The 20496-nt window shown below is 46.7% G+C and overlaps 1 protein-coding gene across 6 annotated transcripts in view; it reads right to left on the bottom strand.

Moving 5' to 3' along the window:
• CCDC85A (coiled-coil domain containing 85A) overlaps window positions 1-9783 on the bottom strand; it is a 193733-nt gene extending 183950 nt beyond the window's left edge. For 5 of the 6 annotated variants that reach the window (XM_021672866.2, XM_021672867.2, XM_021672868.2 and 2 more), the window contains exons 1-2: window positions 8869-9648; window positions 605-1568 (exon numbers count right to left, since the gene is read on the bottom strand). In XM_021672866.2, the coding sequence (XP_021528541.1) occupies window positions 605-1568; window positions 8869-9147 (1243 nt within the window). In that variant the 5' untranslated portion in view covers window positions 9148-9648. Of the gene's footprint in view, window positions 1-604; window positions 1569-8868 lie in introns of all 6 variants that reach the window. The other variant, XM_012477262.3, reaches the window with a different exon arrangement.
• Window positions 9784-20496: the final 10713 nt, after the last annotated feature.

Below are 20496 nucleotides of genomic sequence, written 5' to 3'. Positions count from 1 at the left end.
AAATGCAAAGAAATTTCACAGATTCAGACCCCCAACGCAATGGAAAAAATCCCCATGGAAAAGTCAGGCATATTTATAGGCATTTGGGCAAACCAGTATCAAGCCTGTTTAGGAACATCATATTTCTTTTCTAATGTTATTGGTTTTTCATAAGAAATATTCATTTCTTCTTGTACATAACCTATTAACTGAATTCAAAAACCTTTTGGCAACCATTCCACAAACAAGCCCTAGTGGGAAACAACACACCACTAAGAAAATGCTCAGGTTTAAGATGAAAGACTCTTAGAATGGTTCTATTTTTTATCTCCAATACCACAGATTTCACCTTGACAACTCAGGGTCCTAAGGAGTTACTGTTCCTCTCCCTCCCACAACCCCTCATCCCCAACCTTCTTCAGGCTGAGTGATAACTGCATAAAATAAAAACAGATGGAGGAGAAGAACCGCACATCATGATTTTGGGTCCAACGTTTGCTCCTTCTCCACACCCACTCCCTAGCCAGCGCCTGCACTGTCTTACATGGCTGGAAAGCCCGTAATCATTCATAACTATCTACTGAGTTTCCCAGCCCAAGCAGCACCCCAGCACGTACTGACCCACCGTTCATGCCACTGTAGACATTGCGGTGATGGGGTGACCCGTCCTCCTGCGCCTGCCGTCTGAGGGTGCCCTCCCTGCTGCCTCCGCCGCTGCCTCCGCCTCCTCCACCGCCGCCTCCGTGTTTGTGATCAGGGCTCCCTCCATAATGTTGTTTGAGGTGCTCCGGGCTGGTGCCCCTGGCTCTGGGGAGATGCTCTAGGCTCCCCCCGAGGGCGTGTTTCTGAAGATGCTCCGGGCTCCCTCCACTGTGCCGGGTATGTTCAGGGCTGCCCCCTGACCGGTGCTTCTGGAAGTGTTCCGGGCTCCCACTCAGCACGTGCTTAGGCAGCGTTTCGGGGCTGCTCCCTGGATGCGGGTGCCTTTGCTGTTCGGGGCTGCCCTTGCACAAGGGTTTGTGGTGCTCCGGGCTAGGTCCTTTGAGTGCTTTGGGGTGATCTGGGGTCCCGCCGGCCCTGGGTTTCTGTGGATGCTCGGGGCTGGCGCTCCTGTGCTTGGCGTGCTCCGGGCTGCCCTCGCTCCGGGGCTTCTGCAGGTGCTCCGGGCTGCCACTGCTCGCGTGGTGCTTGTGGTGGTCTGGACTGTCAGTGCTGCCGGTGCTGGAGGTGCTGCTGCCGTCACCCACATCCCGCACGTAGGGCGCGGTGGAGGCCGTGAGCTGGCACAGGCTGGCCTGGCTGTCAATGGAGCAGCGGCTGCCGGCGCAGCCCGCGCCCTTCTCTTCATCCAGCAGCACGCAGAGCTCCTTGAGCTCCATGTTCTCCTTCACCACTTCCTCCTGCTTCACCTCCAGCTCTTTCAGCTTCTGCAGGTATAAGGCCACTTCCTTGTGCATCACCCCGGCAGTGTAGCGACCCAGTCTCTGCCACTCCCGGGACACCCTCTTGCCTTTCTGCCGGTCATCATCCAGGAAGCAACAGAGGTCCCTCAGTTCCTGGTTGTCCTCCTGGAGTTTCTGGTTGATATCCTGAAAAGAGAGACACAACCATTTAAAGGAGGTATGCATCTGAGGTGTCAGCAGGCTAGACTTCCTGGAAAGGGAGAGAGCCTGGAACTGGTAAATTATCTGTGAGGTTAGGGGAGGAGGTGAGGGAGTAGCAGGAAGCTGAAGATTTGTAGCTGTCCATCAAAATTAAACTAACTTAAGTATCAGTTCTATCCCTGCACGATACTTTACTTGCATTCTGTCAGCTAATTTGTACCAAAACATTTAGGCGATAATAATTATTATGGCTTTTTACAGAAGAGGAAACCGGACCTCACCAAGTTTCACTTGTCCAAGGTCATCCAGTCAGTAGTTAGGGTGCAACCAGTCAATTAACAAGAAATCAGTCACTAGAAAAAACAAGGCTCCCCTGCCCCACCCCCAAGAAAGAAAAATAACTGCTTGTGACCTGTGAAATGCTTAAAAGCCCTAAGACAACAGACCTTTCAAAGAGCAAACAGCAAGCACTGCTTAGATCTTCAGGCTGGCATGGAATGTGCAGCCCGAATTCCCTGTAGGGAAAGGCACAATTGCCCTCTAGTGGCATTTCCACCCTGCGCATCCAGCCCCTACTTGCCACACCCACCTGGACATCTCCCAGGCATCTCTCACTTATCTCAAGCCACCTGAACCTTAAATTAAGAAACCACTCTCCCCAGACTGCACCTCTCAGCAAATGCCACCTCTTTCTGTTCCATTGTTCTTCATATGAACTTGGTCATCCCTGCCATCTCCTCCTTCAACCTTCCATTTCAAAACCAAACAAGGCTTTGGAACTCTACCTCCAAAATTTATCTCATCTTGTCATTCCCATGCTTGAAATCCTTTAATCTCATGGCCCTTAGGATACAATAGCCACTTTGTATCCTTTAAGTCTCACAAGGCCCCAGATGCATTGACTTAGCTTACTTCTCCTGCATGAATGATGATTCATTTGTTCATTCACAGATATTCAGTAAGCATCCATTACTATGCCAGGTACCAGTCCAGGTGGTAGGAATATATCAGCGGACACAGCAAAGACCTTGACATCCTACAGCTTTTATTGTTGTGAGAAAGACTGCCAAACACACACACACACACACACACACACACACACACACATATAGAACATAACGTCATGCAGGGAAAAGTTCTGGAAAGAAAATTGAAGCAGGTTAAATACTTTTTTTCAAGAGAAGAGACCTCTACAAAGAAGGGAAACATTTGAGCAGAGACCTGGGTGGAATGAAGAAGCCAACATTTGAGTGAAGATGAACCCAGGCAGAGAGAGAGCATGTATAAAAACCCTGAGAGCAAGCGTGAGAGCAAGAGCTCAAGACGGGGAGGTCAGTGTGCCTAAAGAACAGAGAGCAAGTCAACAGACGTGGGAAAGGGGGGTTGAGGGGCGTCAGAGCCCAGAATATTGCAGGGCATGGTCAGCCACAGGGAAGGCTTTGGGTTGTGGGAGAGCTGAGGATAGAGGAGTGACATTACATGATTCCTTTTGTAAGGAATCTCTATAGAGGTGTGGAAAACAAACTGGCTTGGGTAGGGGAGGAAAGAAGGGAGGGTCAGGATAAAATGGAAGCTGCAAGATCAACAAGGAGGCTCCTGCACTGGTCCAGGTAGAGGCAGATGATGGTGGCTTGGACGTGTGGTAGCAGTGGAGAAGGTGGAAGCAGCCCTCCCCATCATGCACTGAAGCCGCGTTTCAGGTCCTCAAAGGGCAAAGCCTTTCCCTGTTTCATTTGGAATGCTCTCCCCAGCCTAGACAACCATCCGGTCTCATTTTATAAGTTACTTCCCCATAGAAGCCGTTCTACAGAAGGTCCACCCCCAATCTACGATCTACCATCATCCTTCAGACTTACTACAACTTGTAAGCACAAGTGTGTGAGTGTAATCATTCATTCTAGACTACATCTTCTCTAGAGTCATGACAACAGAGGAGACGTAGTCTAGAATGAATTGTCTATTTACTTGTCTAATTGTCTATTACTCATCTATTTACTTCTGTGTATCCAGAACACAGCCCTCCCAGTGTAGACACCTGAAACAAAATAATTTTTAAAACGACTAGCAGAGTTTCCGCTTATTCTCCATTTATGCATGCAGTCAAGGAGCCAGTAGTTCCTTGAAGAACCGTCGTTTGCTAAGGATGAAATAGGGGCAGCTACAGGGCTGCTCCCTAAGATTTCTCTGCTTCAAAAACCCTCAAAATCTCTGGTCTTGAGATGCCATCATCCAATCCAGAACTAGAGGTACTCAGAAAGGGGACTGAATTTCCTCAGACTCAGCTTGATTCCAACACTGCCCCTAACTAGGACTAAGAAACAAATTATGAAACACCTGTCAACCACATCCTCCACTTCCTGACAGTCATGGGAGTGAATGTTGGGGCCTTAGGAAGGAGCTTATACAGCATAGACATAAAGATGGTAACAACAGAAACTGGGGGCTACTGGGAGGGAGGAAGGGAGGTAAGGGTTAAAAAACTATTGGATACTATGTTCAATGCCTGGCTGATGGGATTAATCATATTCAAAACCTCAGCATCACACAGTGTACCCAGGTAACAAACCTGCACACGTACTCCCTGAATCTAAAATAAAAGTTGAAATTAAAAACAACAAACATAAAAACCCCAGCTGGGCACAGTGGCTCACACCTATAATCCAAACCATTTGAGAGGCCGAGTTGGGGGGAGGTCATTTGAGGTCAGGAGTTCAAGACAAGCCTGGCCAATGTGGTAAAACCTGTCTCTACTAAAAATACAAAAGTTAGCCAGGCATGGTGGTACGTGCCTGTAATCCCAGGTACCCAGGAGGCTGAGGCAGGAGAATCGCTTGAAGCTGGGAGGCAGAGGTTGCAGTGAGCCAAAATGAAGATATACTCCAGCCTAGGCAACAGAGTGAGACCTTGTCCAAAAAAAAAAAAAAATCCACCAAAAATACTCCTTGCATGTTTTGCCTCTTCTGTTTATCAATCCCCATCACCTCCCCTTTGCATGGGAAAATTAATAAACCCCTCAGCCAGGTCACCAGACCTGAAAACCTTCACCTTTAGCTGTCAGCTAATTATGAGCTGTGATTTTGTCTGTGCATTCCAACTAGAAAATATCATCTTCTACCCCATATGAACCTAAGAGGAGAGATTCCTCTGAGAAGTTTCCCCTGGCACAGAACAGCACCATGAATGAATGAATGGATGGATGGATGGATGGATGGATGGATGGATGAAGTAACTTTCCTACTCACTGCTTAAGGTCTGTATCACACTCTAGCTAGAACAGTCACTGGGCATCAGTTTTTTCTCCTTTCTAATGTGGACATCTTAGCTTCTGGAAGCCAGGGTCTATTCCAAAAGTCTCTCTTTGAATATGCAACACATCTGGCATGGTGCCTGGCATACAGTGGACACTCAATATGTGTTTATGGACTGATCAATGAAATAAAGGCCCAAGCCTCTGGCCAAAACAGGCTACAGCTATAGCTACTGAGAGGAATTCCCCTTATTGTTTTCAGCAAGCACTAGCTATGTCAGAGTCTACAAGGGTAAGAGAATAAACTACCCCTTGATACTGATGCTTTACAGGAAGTCAGAAGCTGTGGATATTTGGAGAAAACAACACTAAACAAAATTAATCTAAGCTCCAAAAATTATTCAACATTTAGTTTAATCCTGGCATTTTAAAGAAAGCTCAAGTCATGTTCTCTTTCATCTAAATAAATTTTCAGCTGAAAATATTTCCCTTTGACTATTCTACAGCTATTCCTGATTTCTCTAGAGCTGGAAAGTAAACAGGACTGGTGCTACCCTGGGCTTCACGGAGTTAATGCCTTTTCCAAAGAGAGTGAAACATAACAGTTCTCAGCACTCCAGATGGAGGAGATAGGAGTCGGTATTGGCCCACTCCCTTTTCTATATCACAGTTCCTTCTTTCTATTATTAGTTTTCTTGAGAATATTATTTACTATCCAGTTCTGAGCTATTTCCTTCGCCTTCTGATGAACAGCTAAGCAACCTGCTTCATAATAACCTTGTGAACCAGCTTCTTCAAATCTGCCTCATTAAGACTTGGGCTTTCTTTCGCAAAACACTAGGTGTCCTTTTAACATTGCCACAGGCCACCAGATATTATCCAACTGTCTAAATGGACTTTTAAAAGTTTAAGACCACTTCGTTGCACACCAACCAAAATTCCAATTTATGCCTGAAGACTATGAAGCACTATATCCTCAGTTAAATACTTGTTTTAATTTGTTATTTTGCTTCATTGCAGAGCAGGGTGGTAGGCGGGTGGGTGGTTGGGTTAGGAACCAAAGAGGGAAATTAATGCAGAAGACAAATCTACAGAGATTCACCCCCAAATCAGCCCCCAACTGGGATACTGGGCCAGAGCAGCCTGAAGTGTTGGTATATGCTCAGCAGTCCAAAGACATGGTTCTCAGGAATCCAGTTCCTTCCAACATAACCCTAACTGGAATCTCCCTTTTCCACCCCTTACAAGCAAAGAATGTCAACTCACCAAAAGAAAACGAAAGCAGGCCTATTTTGAACACTTTTTGTGTGACCTTGAGAAAGCTAGCTAACCTCACTGGGGCTTCTTCATCTATGGTATATTTCATCCTCATAAAACCTCATGTGGAATTAAAGTCCCCATGAGTAGATGAGAAAACTGAGGGACAGAGAGTTTAATTAACAGTTTGCCAAAGCTGCCCAAATTGTCAGAATCCAAATCCTTTATCTTTCTACTTCTCAGGGCCCCTACATAGCCCTGCCCCCCAAATATTTAAACAAAAACAAGTCAATCAGGGCTAGGACCCAGCCACAGGCCCCTGAAAGCAAAGAACTAATGCTGCCATCTCCTGTGTACACAGCTACAATAACACCTAGTAGCCTTAAAAATATTTAGATGCAATTTCAAAGTCAGCTCATAGAAAGAGGCATTAAAAAAAGTATTATGGTCTTCATTGCCCTATATTTATAGTTCTCAACTAAGAGTGCCAAGCCATCAGATGCCCCCCATTAAAAAAAAAAAAAAAAAGATTTCTTCTTTTCTTCCAGTTAAGCCAAAATAACTAAATGTACCTATCATTTATTCAGTCAACCACATTTATGGATTACTATGGTGTCCAAGAAAGCTCTGAATCAAAATAGAGAAGGAAGAAGGCTGGCCTCTCCAAAGAGTAAAACCACAGCACACGCGGGGGTGGACCAGGAGCCTGGGAGTCTACTCCTTGCAGCTGCCCAGGGATGACATGAGAGGAGTAGAGGCTGCATCAAAAAGCAACCTGCCCCCATCATTTCTGAACTTGATAAGGAAGTAGACTGGAAAGTCATTTAATGCCAGGTCATGAATCTAGATCACAAGGAGACTTTCCTACTTGGGTGTAAGTGCCCTTAGCTGGCCTAATAGCTACTTTTCTACATGAAGCTACTGGAATGAAGCCCAGGCACTCCACCAACCCACTCTACCATCCCCCTCCCCTACCCAAATACAGATCCTCACACACAGTCAATCCACACAACCTCAAGGAACTTTCAAGTGTTTCTGAGCTATTATGTTGATGCTCCATACTATTAAAACATGTAATAGTAACTCTTCCAACTCTTCTAAATCACACTATAGTTCAAACCATGGAAGAAGCTCAAATTAGAGGGTGACAAACTAATGTAATGCCCCCTTGTCCAGCTTTCCCTAAGAAACCCAGATCTTGGATACATAAAGCCATAGATTTTTATGTCCTCTCCTGATGACAGTAACTACCATTTTATAGTCAAGTATTAAACCTTCCCCTACATGAAAATAACTTGTCATAACACCCTCAGAAATAGTTATCATTGCATTATATTGATGAATAAAATGAGGATCTGAGAACGTAATTACCCAAGCTCAATCTCCTGGCAAATGAGGTTTCTAGAATTCAAACCCACCTGAGATCATCTTCCTAACTACACCAACCTGCGTATATTCCCCAAAGAGCCTGGTACTTAATAAATACTCTGTTAGTAATGAATTAAACCCAAGGGAGAGAGCAAGCCTTGGGATTTTTCTGAATGGGGGAACTTCCCACCTGCACCCACTCTAGGGACTACATGACATTGAGTTCCGGCCTCAGGAGAGGGCCATCTCCACCTGAACTGGGCCCAGCACACAGGTGGGCCTCGGGCATTCCACCCTTCTCACTATTCCTTGCCCCAGAATCCCAGAGCTGGAGCACTGAGGCAATTCAGGAACCGCATCTACTGCCTGATATGTGGGGGTGGGAGTGGAGACGGGAAAAGAACAGCATGTGCCTTCGGGAATTTGCTCCCTGAAGTCCCTGCAGTGATTTCGTTTGTGTCTGGCTTCCTATAAACAAAGCAGAACAATGAGAGGAAGGAATACCGGGAGGCACCAGCGCTAGCTGGAAGGAGAGGAAGTTTGCGGTGCTCGCCAGCAGGGCGGTTCCCGGCCACCCGTCTGCTGCTGCCGGGCAGGCACACCGCTCGCAGACCAGGTGCTCTCCAAGGAGAAAAGAAAGTTAGTGGGTTTTGGGGGGCATTTTCTCTCTTTTCCTAGAAGAGGGTGGCAGGGGGGCTGACTCAAAAAGAAAGCAGCACTGATCTACCCTTGGGGTACCCTTTCAAAACCCTGCTCCTTCCATGCTGAGTCCCTTCCCTCCTCCCCTTTTCCCAGTCAACCTGGGGGTTAACTGGGAAGGGCAGTAAGGCAACTCAAGGAGACGCCTTCCAAACTCGGAGAGAAGGAAAGCACAGGAGTTGGTAGAAGACATGAAGGCAAAGCTTGAGCTCCTATGTACCCGGTGACACAAGACGGCTCTGAGGGTGGCGCCCTTTCCTCACCCTCAGCCCGCCCAAGAGCTGGTGGTCCAGGGCAGCCGCATCCCCAACCCTCCAAGGCGAAGATCCCCTGGACTCACCCCCTCACTCGCCTTTCCCCTCACTGACTGAAACCCGGCTCCCCAAGCACTGATTTTCCAGCCTCCCTAAAAAATGAAAGGTTAGCGGACCCTTCACCTCCCTCCCTGCTCTCCAGCGTCCTCCGCGTCCGTGTCTCCTGCCGCAGTGCGCCTCGAACAGCCAGACACAAGCGCGCACAGGGGAGAGGAGGGGAGCAGATGCGTCCAAAGTTTGGAAAAGTTTCACAGGGGCTGGGGACTGGGGGCAGGAGATGCCGACCGGGAGAAGAGGAGGATCACCTGTTGAGGGAGGGAGGGAAAGTTTCCCTGGCCCCGCCTCCCCGGGGCACCCCGCTCCCCGCTGCGCCGCGCCTCCCCGCCGGGCCCGCGCTCACCTTGAGGCCGCGGATCTCGCCGAGGTGCAGCTGCAGGCGGCGGTTCACCTCGCGGATGAGGTTGCTGTGGTCCAGCATCGCGCTCACCTTCTCGGCCTCGGCGCGCCGCAGGCTGCGGATCAACTCCTCCTTGCTCCACTGCAGCAGCTCCTCGTCCGACACTTTGGACAGGTCCTCCACGGGCGCGGCCGCGGACGAGCCGGCCGGGGCTGGGGAACAACTTTCCGCCGCCGCTGCCGCCGCCGCCGTCGTCGCCGCGCCTCCGGCCGCCTTCGACATGGTATCCGCGCGGTGGCAGGTGCGACTGGGTGGAAGAGGCGAGGCGACGCCCGAAGGCGCGGGCGCGGCGGGGCCGCCTCCGCCCACACCCCTGTGCGCTCCGGCGAGTCAGCGGCACCGCCCAGGGGCCGCTGGGTTGGGGCGGCGGGGGTCGCGCTGGGTGGCCATCCTACCTCGCCATCCCCGCGCGCGCGCCCGCGCTCCCCCAAGGCCCGGCAGCCACCCGCGCGCTGCTGCGGAGGCCCGTCCCAACTCCGCGCAAGTCCATAGTGAGGGGCGCTGGGGAGCCCGGGGCCGCCGCGGGAAAGCCTCGGGGACGGCGGGGGCTACACCCCCGTTCCCCTGCCCTCTCCTTCGCCCGGAGCCGAGACTGTCGCCCCTCTCACTCTCTGCCTCGCACACAGGCGCGCACGCACACGCACTTTCCTCCCCCTTGCCCAGCTGCAGCCCCCGGCTTCTCCCCTCTCCTAGCTGAGGAGGGCGCGCCGGGCGCCGTGGCGCCTCCCCGGCTGCTCTAGCGACGCCGCCGCCGCGGCTGCCCGAAGGCTGCTGCGCTCCTCCTGCCGCCTTCGCTGCGCCGGCGGCCGCTCCTAGGATGCTCCGGGAAGCCTTCGATTTGCAGAGCAGAGTCGAGAAAGGGTGGAGGGTGGGGGACCGGCTAGAGGAGGAGCCTGGAGCTGGGGCCACCCGTCACCCGCAGCAGCTCCCGCGAGGGCCGGACGCAGCTGCCACTCGACCGCTGCCCAGGCCCCCGAGGTGCGCTCCCCGCTATCCTGCCCGGGAGGGCTGGGGGCGCGGCTCCTTCTGCGCCCGGGCGCGGGTGGGGCTGGAATGGGAAGAAGGTGCGGAGCCGTGGCCGCCGGGCTTTGGGAGGCTCGCGCGCGCCACCGTGTGGTGGAAGAAGCTCCCTCCTCTGCCCTCTGCACACCCGGCTTGTCACCAGGCAGGGGAAACAGCTGCTGACCCAAATGCGAAATGCTCGGTATTTGGAGGGATCGGGGGTCAGAAAAGATGGGGTAGCAGGACCTGAAAAATAGCCAGCTATTTGCACTTTGGAGACTGGGAAGAGAAGGAAATGGCAAAAACGGGGGTCGGGGGAAGGGGGAGCTTAGGAAAATCCAAATGGTCTGAAAAGGGGGGAAAGAGGCATCAGGGCACTGCTCTTTAGGGACTACTCGTCCCCACCCCCGACCTTCACCCTCACCTCCCCACTAGGCCTTTATCTTTTCTAAAAATCCACTACTTTATGAAGAAGCTTCACGAGAAGGTACTGGATCTTTTAGATTTTTTATTTGAAAAATATCAAAGCCTTTAGGCGAAAATAAAATACCTTCATCTCCTGCTTCCTGAGACCTGGATTTTAAGGTCATCACAGTCATCTCCCCTCCCAGCAAAGCAAGCCCCCTCAAGCAAGCTGAAATGCCAGCCAAGGAGATTTCCATTTTCTTCTATGCCGCAGGCTGCCAGGCGTTTACTGGGTCGACTTTTTTATGATGGTTATTTCTGGAAGGAGGAAGTCTGAGTCCCTGGCTTCTATCTTTGGGCTATCCTCTTGTAAAGTTGGATGGAATCGTCTCTGGGCGGAAAACATGCCTTTTGCCTAAAGAGGTGGATGCCCTTGACCCTGGCGTGTCATTTCCAGGGGGGACAGGGCCGGAAAATTGCAAGGATCTATCCCCACCAGGTTTCAGTTAACCAGGGTGCAGAGGGAATAATCTCTATCTGGTAGGATGAGAATCCAATTCAGTCCCTTCACGCGCCAGTCGGTGTGTGTCCCCTGTTAGGGACACTGAGACCCGGCTCCCAGGAGATGCAAGGAAAAAAGGTGGTACTGCTTACCTGTGACCAAGATGGCCTTAACATTCCCCTCAGCTTAACTAAACTTTACACAGGTTTCTTCCTAACTGGAGGCCACTGACCTTCTTTTCTCAGAGCATTTACTTTAGCAAACTTCCACTGATAAATGTTTCCTCTGACCCTTTGACATGTAAATCTCTCAGCCTCCTGCTGGGTTTTACAGCCTAGGAATGTCTTTCTCAGGGATCTGTGAGGCATCCCTTTGAAATGTAATCATCCAAGAAAATACGGTCCCTATCTCCCAGTCTTTGTGTAGGGGAGGAGCCTAACTTTAATATGTTCCAATTAGGAAACACAAATGGGCTCATTATGTTGACCAACCTCCAACCCTAATCTCCTCCACTGCTTTTCTACTAGCTCCTCTCCTGTTTCAGTGGAGCTGACTCTCCCTCCCTCTCTCTCTTCCCTATTGCAAAAGTCTTGAATAAATCCCCCTTGTCTGTTTAACTATATCGGATGCAATTTTTCTTTGACACTTCCAAGGGGCTCTCATGCCCACAGAAGGCTCTGCTCAATACAGTTTCTAAGACCAGTTTTGTCACAGAAAGGGAAAATGAAAGTCAGAAAAAGATAAGTCCCATCTCTGTTCCTTGTTCTTGTCCTAGAACAAAATCATCCGACCTTACTGGCCCCAGAACAGTTAATGATATGATATCCATGAAGTGCTTGATCGAGCCACCCTAGAGAAATACAACCTTATTATTACTACATATTACATTGGGCAGCCTCTTGTCTAGAAATAGGAACGAGGACTTCTGTTTATTCCTCCATCACTGGTTCTTCAAGAGTCCTATTCTAACATGAAACAGCCAGCCCCCTTCTCTGCTAACTCCCTCTGATCAGTTAACACCTAATAGATATGACAAGTCAGATAGCTGGCTGAGAGAAGAAATTAGACTTGGGAGGACAAGGAAGAAGGAAAGCAAAAAAAAAAATTCTCCACAAATTACATACACTGGCTTACAGTTGAGCTAGATCACCTTAAGGTTTTGATGTTTCTAATTTTGGTCATTGATTCAGAATAATAATTTGCTGCATGAATGAATAATGTTGCTTCATGTTGCTAAGGTCATGTATGGTGTCAGGAGCTTCACTTGACTGCTAAAAACAGAAACTCATAAAACAGTCACTTTTAAAAAGTCATTTATTTTTTCTCACCTACCTGGTAGGCTAAAGTGAGACAGCTGAGGGCTGGTATGGTGTCTTTGTGAAGTCATCAAAAACTTAGGCTCCTTCTCTCTGCTCAGTCCTCTTTGGCATGATTGCCTTGTGTCCATAACATGGCTGCTAAAACTCTAGCCATCCAGCTACATGTAAGGCAGGAAGAAGGTAATAACAACTGCAAATGGGCACATGCCCCTTTAAAAAGTTTTCCTGGTGGCCAGGCGTGGTGGCTCACGCCTGTAATCCTAGCACTTTGGGAAGCTGAGGTGGGTGGATCATTTGAAGTCAGGAATTCAAGACCAGCCTGGCCAACATGGTGAAACCCCATCTCTACTAAAAATACAAGAATTCGCCAGGTGTGATGGCATGCATCTAATCCCAGTTACTCGGGAGGCTGAGGCAGAAGAATCGCTTGAGCCTGATAGGCAGAGGTTGCTATGAGCCAAAATTGTGCCACTGCACTCCAGTCTGGGTGACAGAGTGAGACCCTGTCTCAGAAAAAAAAAAGTTTTCTGGTAGTTGACCCAGTGAATTTCATTTATGTTCTAATAAGCAGAGCTTACCATATGATCACCTCCCAGCTGCAAGGGAAGCTAGGACATTTTTTTAAGTTGGGTATATTAATGTCACAAGTAAAATTAGAGTTGTTTTAATAAGAAAGAATGAAATAGATATTAGGTAGGTAACTAACAGTTTCTTATGCAAACCACGGCAGTTTCTTATGCAATCTGAACTCTGTGTAAGCCAAATGGAGGGTTCTGAAAAACAGCCACAAATGACCCTAAGTCTTTAGTCCTGATGGTGTTATATCATATGATTTTTTGAATCAACTCTATTTCATCCCAGCTTACTGCTGTCCAGCCTAGGCTCTCACTAAGTCTCACCTGAGCCTTCTCACTGGTCCCTTACAGCATCACCTTTCTCAAATCTGCTTTCCACACAACTTCCCAAGTGAATCACCTCAAAAAGTCAAGTCTAGCTGCTTCACCCCTGAAATTGACTGAATTCTTGCTCATAATTTTTCACAACCTCCCTATAAAATTAATTAACACCACCCTCCACCATGTTACGTTGCAGCGCCTCCCCTACAGGGGGCAGCTTTTCTACTCTCCCCACTGGTATTGGAAATCGTATTGCAAGCATATGACTTGCTGTACTAATGCATCTGCATGCACCTGACAATGTACCCCTTCTCTGAAGAGGCCTCAAAAAGCTTCTGGCTGCCCACTCACCCGTCTGTATTTTCCACGCTTCACTAGGAGAAGAGCTTACCTTGAGTAGCTGCTGTTCCTTCAGTCTGAAGACCTGCAGCATGAAGCAGAGACATGCTCACAGACTCACAGAGCTGTGTGTGAGAATACATGACTGTTGTTTAAGCCACTGACTTTTGTGGAGATTTATTGTGCAGCATTACTAATGCAATAGTTAGCAGATACAACTCCCCTGACTAAATCCCTTTGGTGGCATCTCAGCACCTTTCTGTGGAGTGAAGCTACATTTCTTAGCAGATCATATAAGATAAACACAGTCTGACGCTTACCTACTTCTTCAGCTCCACCTCCTACCATACATACATTGCCTCATATTTCATACTTTTTCAGTTCTAAACTGCCTCTAGCTCCCTGCCAGCATTCAGTATACCTCTGTGCTACACTGATGCTCTTTTCTCATGCATGAAATGCCTTCCTTGCCTTTACCTTCTGAATAACTTCCCACCAGATCCTTCAATAGGCATCATCTACTCCAGATCCTGGCATTAATTAGCCCTCATTTCCCTGGCAGAGGCAAAGGTGAGTGTCCCTCTCCACTCCCATAACCTCCAGTGCATACCTCTAGTGCAGTACCTAAAATAGAGTGCTGAATTATATGAAATATAAGCAGAGGCTCAGACTAATCCAGTCCAATCCCAACAAAAAGGTTTGGCTTCAGCTAGAATTTAATAATCTCTTTTCTGCTTTCTCCAAACCACACAGATTTTTGTCATGCTCTACAGAACTGCTTGGTGCCATTAGGGATGCTATTGAGGACATTGCTCATGATATCCCATAATGCCTTATAAAGACTGCATCTAATCCCTGTGGTTCTTTGGGGTAACTATCTAATTTTCATCCTACGGACACTGAATTTTGCAATTGGTTATATATTTCTCTTTGCACTGGCTTCTAGGAATTCAGGTCTAAATTTTTGGGCCACCTTTAGTAATTTAGACAAAACTTAACAAATATAATTTGTTGACTAACAAGACTTCCATCAATTTCTTACCTTCAGATTTCTCCCTCAGAATTTCTTATTTTTAACCTTGTATGCATATATCTTGGCAAGTTACTCCTGACATTTTAGTAAGGCAGAAAAGAGAGTAAGGAAGGGAAGGAGGAAGGGAGGGAGGGAGGGAGGGAGGGACTAAAGGAGAAGAAGGGTCTTGTCTTCAATTATAGACCCTATAATGTTTTCTGTCTCTCGTTTACTTTGGCGTCTGCTTTGGCTCGAACATGTGTCCCTCCAAGATTCATATGTTGGAACTTAAACCTTAAGATGATGGTATTAAGAGGGGGCCTTGGGAAAGTGACTAGGCTATCAGGGCTCTGCCCTCATGGATGGGATTAATACCCTTATGAAAGAACTTGAGACAGCAAATTTGTCCCTTTGTGCCCACCCTTCTCTTCTACCAGGTGGGAACACAGCATTTGTTCCTTTTTGCCCCTCTTGCCTTTCCACCATGTGAGGACGCAGTAAGAGGAGTCATCTGTGAAGCAGAGAGTGAGCCTTCACCAGCCACTGAATCTACTACACTCTTGCTCTTGGACTTCCCAGCCCCAAGAACTATGAAACATACATTTCTAATGTTTATAAAGTACCCAGTCTAAGATATTTTCTTATAGCAGAAGAGATGGACTAAGATAATGTCTTTTTCCTCTCTTAGCTCCTAAGCTCCCTGAAGACAAGGTCTACTCCCTAACACAGAGTTGGCATTCAATAAATATAGGAGGGAAGGAAGAAAGGAAGAAGGGAAGGGAGAACAAGTTTTCTAAGAGCCTTCATTCAGATCTTTTGAAAATCCTTCTTGTTTGGGATGGGTCACCACCCAAACACATACACAAGACTTCTTCCTTTTGAAAATAGCATTACTGTTTAGTATATGTTATCTTGGAAATTAGAAGAGTGATATGTCGTTCAGAAAAAAATTTTAATATTTCAAAATTGTTTAAGTGTAGGATAATATGATGCTTTAATAAGTTAGCCTCAAATCTCTGCAAAAATGCACTTCAGGCAATCAGTTTATTTGCTGTTGATGCCAGACGTAAGTGATCATACTATATGAACAAGGCTGAGTTTCACCTCATTGTTCTGTGTTGCATCAAGTAACACAGGCAGCCACTGAACATCCTATCTTGCTCTATCAAGAACCAATTTCCCAGGCAATACCTCAAAATTCAATAGAAGTACATTTGATTTTAGCTTTGTTACCTGATTCTGAGTTGAGATACAGAGAACACAGCCATTGTGTGGAGCTAGTAAGTAGCTGGGAATTCCCCCAAAATAACAGAAACATCTAGTGGTGATGTTACTAATGGATGCCTCCAAAGACACTTTCACTGTGAGCTACTCCCAAAGTACTTTGCTTCATCTAGCCCTACAAACTGAACATTTAGGAGCTTACTGCCCTTTATCCTGTTTTGTTCCCCCAAGTACTATGGCAGAAATGGCCAGGGAAGGGTTTATCTAACCACCAGGAGTACCCTAAGAAGAGAAGTCCAGCCAACCTGCCTCTCAGATTGATGAGATGCCAGGTGCCTTTTGGCTCATGGTAACAGCTGTTTTGCCCCCTCCTCAACAGTAGACTCACAGCTACACTCTGTTGGTAGGTTGAAGTATGCATTCCAGAGAGAAAAGCCTAAAGCAGAGGGTACTTTACGAGCCTGTATCTTCTGTTGTTTGTAAAGAAAATTGGCATATCTCTGTGTAGTAATTCCTAGACCAGTAATTCTATCTCTACTATTCACCTTCCTCCAGGTCTCTACTGCATTAGACCCTCAATCTTGGCTGCATACTGGAATTACCTGGGGAGTTTTAAGACGGCCCCTCACTAGATTTAGTTCATCTGGGGTGCAGTCTGGACACTGGCTATTTCAAAACTCTCCATGTGATTCTAATATGCAGCAATTTGAGAATTACTGTTGTAGATAATATAGAACACTACCCTGTAGAAATATAATACAAGCCACACATGTAATTTTAAACTGTCTAACAGTTGCATTTAAAAAGTAAAAAAAAAAGTGATACTAATTTTAATAATATATTTTATTTAACCTAATATATCTAAAATGTTATTTCAACATGTAATCAACATAAACATTATTGAGAAATTTGCACTTTTGTATTAAGACTTCAAAATGGAGTGTGTAGTTTACACTTAAAACACATCTCAATTCAGACCAGCCACATTTCAAGTGCTTAGTAGCTACATGTGACTGGTGGCTGCCATATTGCACAGCATAGCTAGAGACTATTTGGGGGATGAGTGGCAAAATGAGGATGGCACCTGTAGTGGACTGAATAATGCCCTCCACCCAAAAGGTAGCTACTACCAACTCATCCTTAGAACCTGTGACTGTTATCATGTATAGCAAAAAAGGACTTAGCAGGTGTGATTACGTTAGGTATCTTAAAATGATGAGCTTCCCTTAGCTTATCCAGATAGGCTCAAAATGCAATTGTATGTTTCCTTATCCAGGTGGGCCCAAAATGCAATTGCATGTTTCTTCATAAGCAGGAGATTTCACAAAGAAGAGGAGAAGGCAAGAACCACGGAGGTAAAGACTGGAGAGATGTGGCTGCAAATCAGGGAATGCTAGCTGCCACTATATACTGGAAGACTCAAGGAATGCACTCTCCTTAGAGCCTGCAGAGAAAACCTAGCCCTTCTGTCCTTGACTGGAGCCTCATAAGACTCATTTCAGACTTCAGGCTGCATGTGAGAGAGTAAAGTTCTGTTGTCATAAGCCACAAAGTTTGTGTCCACAATAAGAAACTAATACAGCACCATTTATAACAGCACTACATTTTTATCTGTGTTATTATAGTTATCGCAGTCTTTCTTACTTTATACCTGGCAGATGACTATTGATTTTCTTTTTAGAGGTTAGGGATCTGCCTTATTCATGAAGGAACCCTCTGCTTCATCTGGGAACTAAAGTGTTTGCCATAGGAGCGCAGTAAAGGTTGTTCAAATGGATCTGAAGCTCCGTCTCTGGGGTGCCTGTATTCTGGTGTGCATATAGAGAAAGCACAGAGGGAAGGCTGCTTCCTGAAGATCTCCATATGGAAGAGCTACAGATCACAAACAACCCACATGGCCACTATAACGCCTGCCTGCCTGGTCACGTGTGTTTTTGAGAGGCCATAACCCCAAGAATAGTGAAGGGAAGAAAATGCTAAAAAGCAGGGGCTGCCTAAGAAGTCTGACTTGCAAGGCAAACTCCCAGCAGACCTGGCCAGCTTCTGCTTGTCCCAGTGCAATCCAACCCCTATTGGATCTGGAATTTTTCAGTCCCTTTCCTAAGATTCCTGAAATAGACATAATGAAGAGCCTCGGAAGTGAAAATCCCTCTTCACACATTTGCTCAAGAAGATTGCTTTTCTCCTAACACAGAAATCAGCTGCCTTGAGGATGTGCAAGTTTGATTAGGGAGTCTGCCCTTGCCTATTTGTCAAAGAGTTCAGACCCTGACAGAATCAGTATCACCCTTAGGATATTTGCTTCAAATGCCCACCATATAATGAAAAGTTATAAATGACAAACCAAAAGTTGAGGTACACTCATTGCCTTTCAAAACAAAACCTTCCAAGGGGCCATGGTCATTTCGTGATTGGACAAGAACTATCATGGATGAGGCACATCATCTCATGGAACCATCTATGGAACAAACATTATTATTCCATTTTGCAGAAGAGGAATCTGAGGCTTAGGGCAGACTGATGCAGCTAACGTTGAGTGGTACCCTGGTGATCACCTTCATCAGAATAGGCAGGAGTGCTTTGAGGACTACAGGTGGCTCTCGGGACCCTGACCTCCTTGGCAGCCTCTAAGGAGTGGCAAAAGAGGTCCTCAGTGGCATATGCAGTAAGTTCCAAGTTTTGGGCATCCAGAGTGCAGCAAGCCAAAAATGAGAACAGGTTCTGAAGGTGACAGAAAAGGAGTCTCTATATTTTTGCCACCTGGGAAAGGAGTCCTAATTGTAGAATAATTTTCATATAAGGGAGTCATAACTTGACTCTGGTTTCTCTGGTTGCATCTTCAGAAGTTTCCAAAACATGCTCTTTCCCACTCAGGGATGTTCACACGTGATGCTCTGTGCCTTAGCACCACTATGCTGCTGGATAATTCCTACACCTTCACATCTCAGCCTTAAGAGCATTGCCCCAGAGATACTATCACTGACCAACTTATGTGAAGTACCTACTTCAAACCCTTGCCAATAACAGTATTTTGGTTTTCAGTTCCCACTGTTCCCTCTGGTGGTGGAGCCTTTGATTAAAAATGCACATAGCTATGAAGTGGGGTTTTGCTGGAAAAGGTGACCTTCTTCCAATTTCACGTCAACTTCTGGCTCCTTAAATAGTAGGTTGGCAGTAAGGCAAGGAAGTTGTTTTCCCATTTCTCACTGAGCAGACTGTGAATATTTCCATATGGATTTTCTATTGTTAGTGTTATTCTGATTCTTTGTTTTAAAATAAAAATTTGGAATGTACACGACAAAAAATAAAGTACCTACTTCATCTTGAGTTCAACACCTTGTCTGTTTCCTTCATACCACTTATCACTTGCAGTTATTTTCTATTTTGCTTGTTCATATTCTCCTTGCAGCTGTGGAAGGCATGAGCGGAAGAGCTCTGTCTGTGTTATGCCTGACCTATACTAGGTCCTCAGTAACTCTTTTATTGAACAGTTGGATTGCACATTTTGAATATTTGCTGATCAGCACTTGCTGAGCTCCTGACCATACTGTGCTTTATCCCAGTACAAATTCCCTGCAGGAACTCTGATTCCATTGGTGAGGAGTGAGACCCTGGAAATGTGTAACTGAAGGCTACTTCTGATGCAGTCAGTAGAACATGTGGGACCCTGTACCTTCCTCCTTCACACAATCTTTATTTGTTCACTTCACAGTGGGAGTCATGGCAGCAACAATAATTCACACATTCATTTCTGGGTCTTTGGGGTGCTGGAGAGTATCCTATGAATTCCATTTGCATTTATGCCATTTTTCAACCCAGCAGAATGCATGAATGAGATTTTAGGGCTACTGTTACCACCTATACACTGTGAGTAAACACTCCCAAGGAAGAAGGAGAGACAAAGGCCACCACAATCTTTAGGGAATATTCAGGGGAGCCAAGGACCTCAGCTTTCTGGAAGACTCTAAGTTCCTTAGAAGCTAAAAGCAGCCCATATGCTCTGGAAGCTTACAGAAGAACTCATTCTCACAGAAGCTAGACCACCTAAGGGTGGCTAAATCAATTTGACACAGGCTTCAGTGAGGGTAAACCAACTTTAACAACCCTTTTAGCAACAGTTGGAGAATGAAGCTAGAAACGGCAGCAGTAGGGAGTAGGGGCCCTAGCCACATGGAGGTGGCATCAGATAAAAGAGCAGGAAAGAAATGGAGTATCTGAGAAGCGAACTTTACTCTGGGCCCTAACTATGTGGCCTGTGTTCCGCGGACTGGCAGCATCAGCTTCACTAAAGACCATGTTATAAATTTAGAATCTCCATCTCCACTGCCTGGAACTACTCAATGGAACCTGCCTTTGACAAGATCTCCAGATGATTTGCAATCACATCAGAGTTTAGCAAGCACTGACCTAAACCGGTGCCAAATAGAGACTTGGTGAACTAGAGAAAAATCTCTTAAAATTTAGGAAATTTCTTAGCTTGGGGGAAATTCTACTATGAACTTATCCAAACCTCAATCACATGCAAGGGTAATGGGACTGGGGACACAAACCCCTGTCTCATTCCTGAGCATCTCAGCTCCTCGAGGAGAGTACAAGCTCATCGGAGTGAGGAAGTGTTCATTACACTTCTCATTCTCACAGAGTGCAGCCTTGTGAACTGGAATTGGAAATTTGGTAAGCAGTGACAGGTCAAGTAAAGATACAACTGAAGAGTTGACTGAGATCTGCTTCTGCCGTTTTCTCCTAAACATTCTTTGCCCAGGACTTCAAAGATGATGTGTGAATACGAAGATCACAAAACTTTAGAAAATGGATCCGGTTTTCCCTTTGCTCCTGTTTAGGATGTTACTTTAATCTGCATTAAGTGCCCCA

Source organism: Aotus nancymaae, unplaced genomic scaffold (assembly GCF_030222135.1).
Source record: "Aotus nancymaae isolate 86718 unplaced genomic scaffold, 86718_ANA_hifiasm-v0.15.2.pri h1tg000057l, whole genome shotgun sequence".
Taxonomy (NCBI): Eukaryota; Metazoa; Chordata; class Mammalia; order Primates; family Aotidae; genus Aotus; species Aotus nancymaae.
Note: the sequence above shows the minus strand (reverse complement) of the source record. Positions and strands in the feature narration are given on the sequence as shown.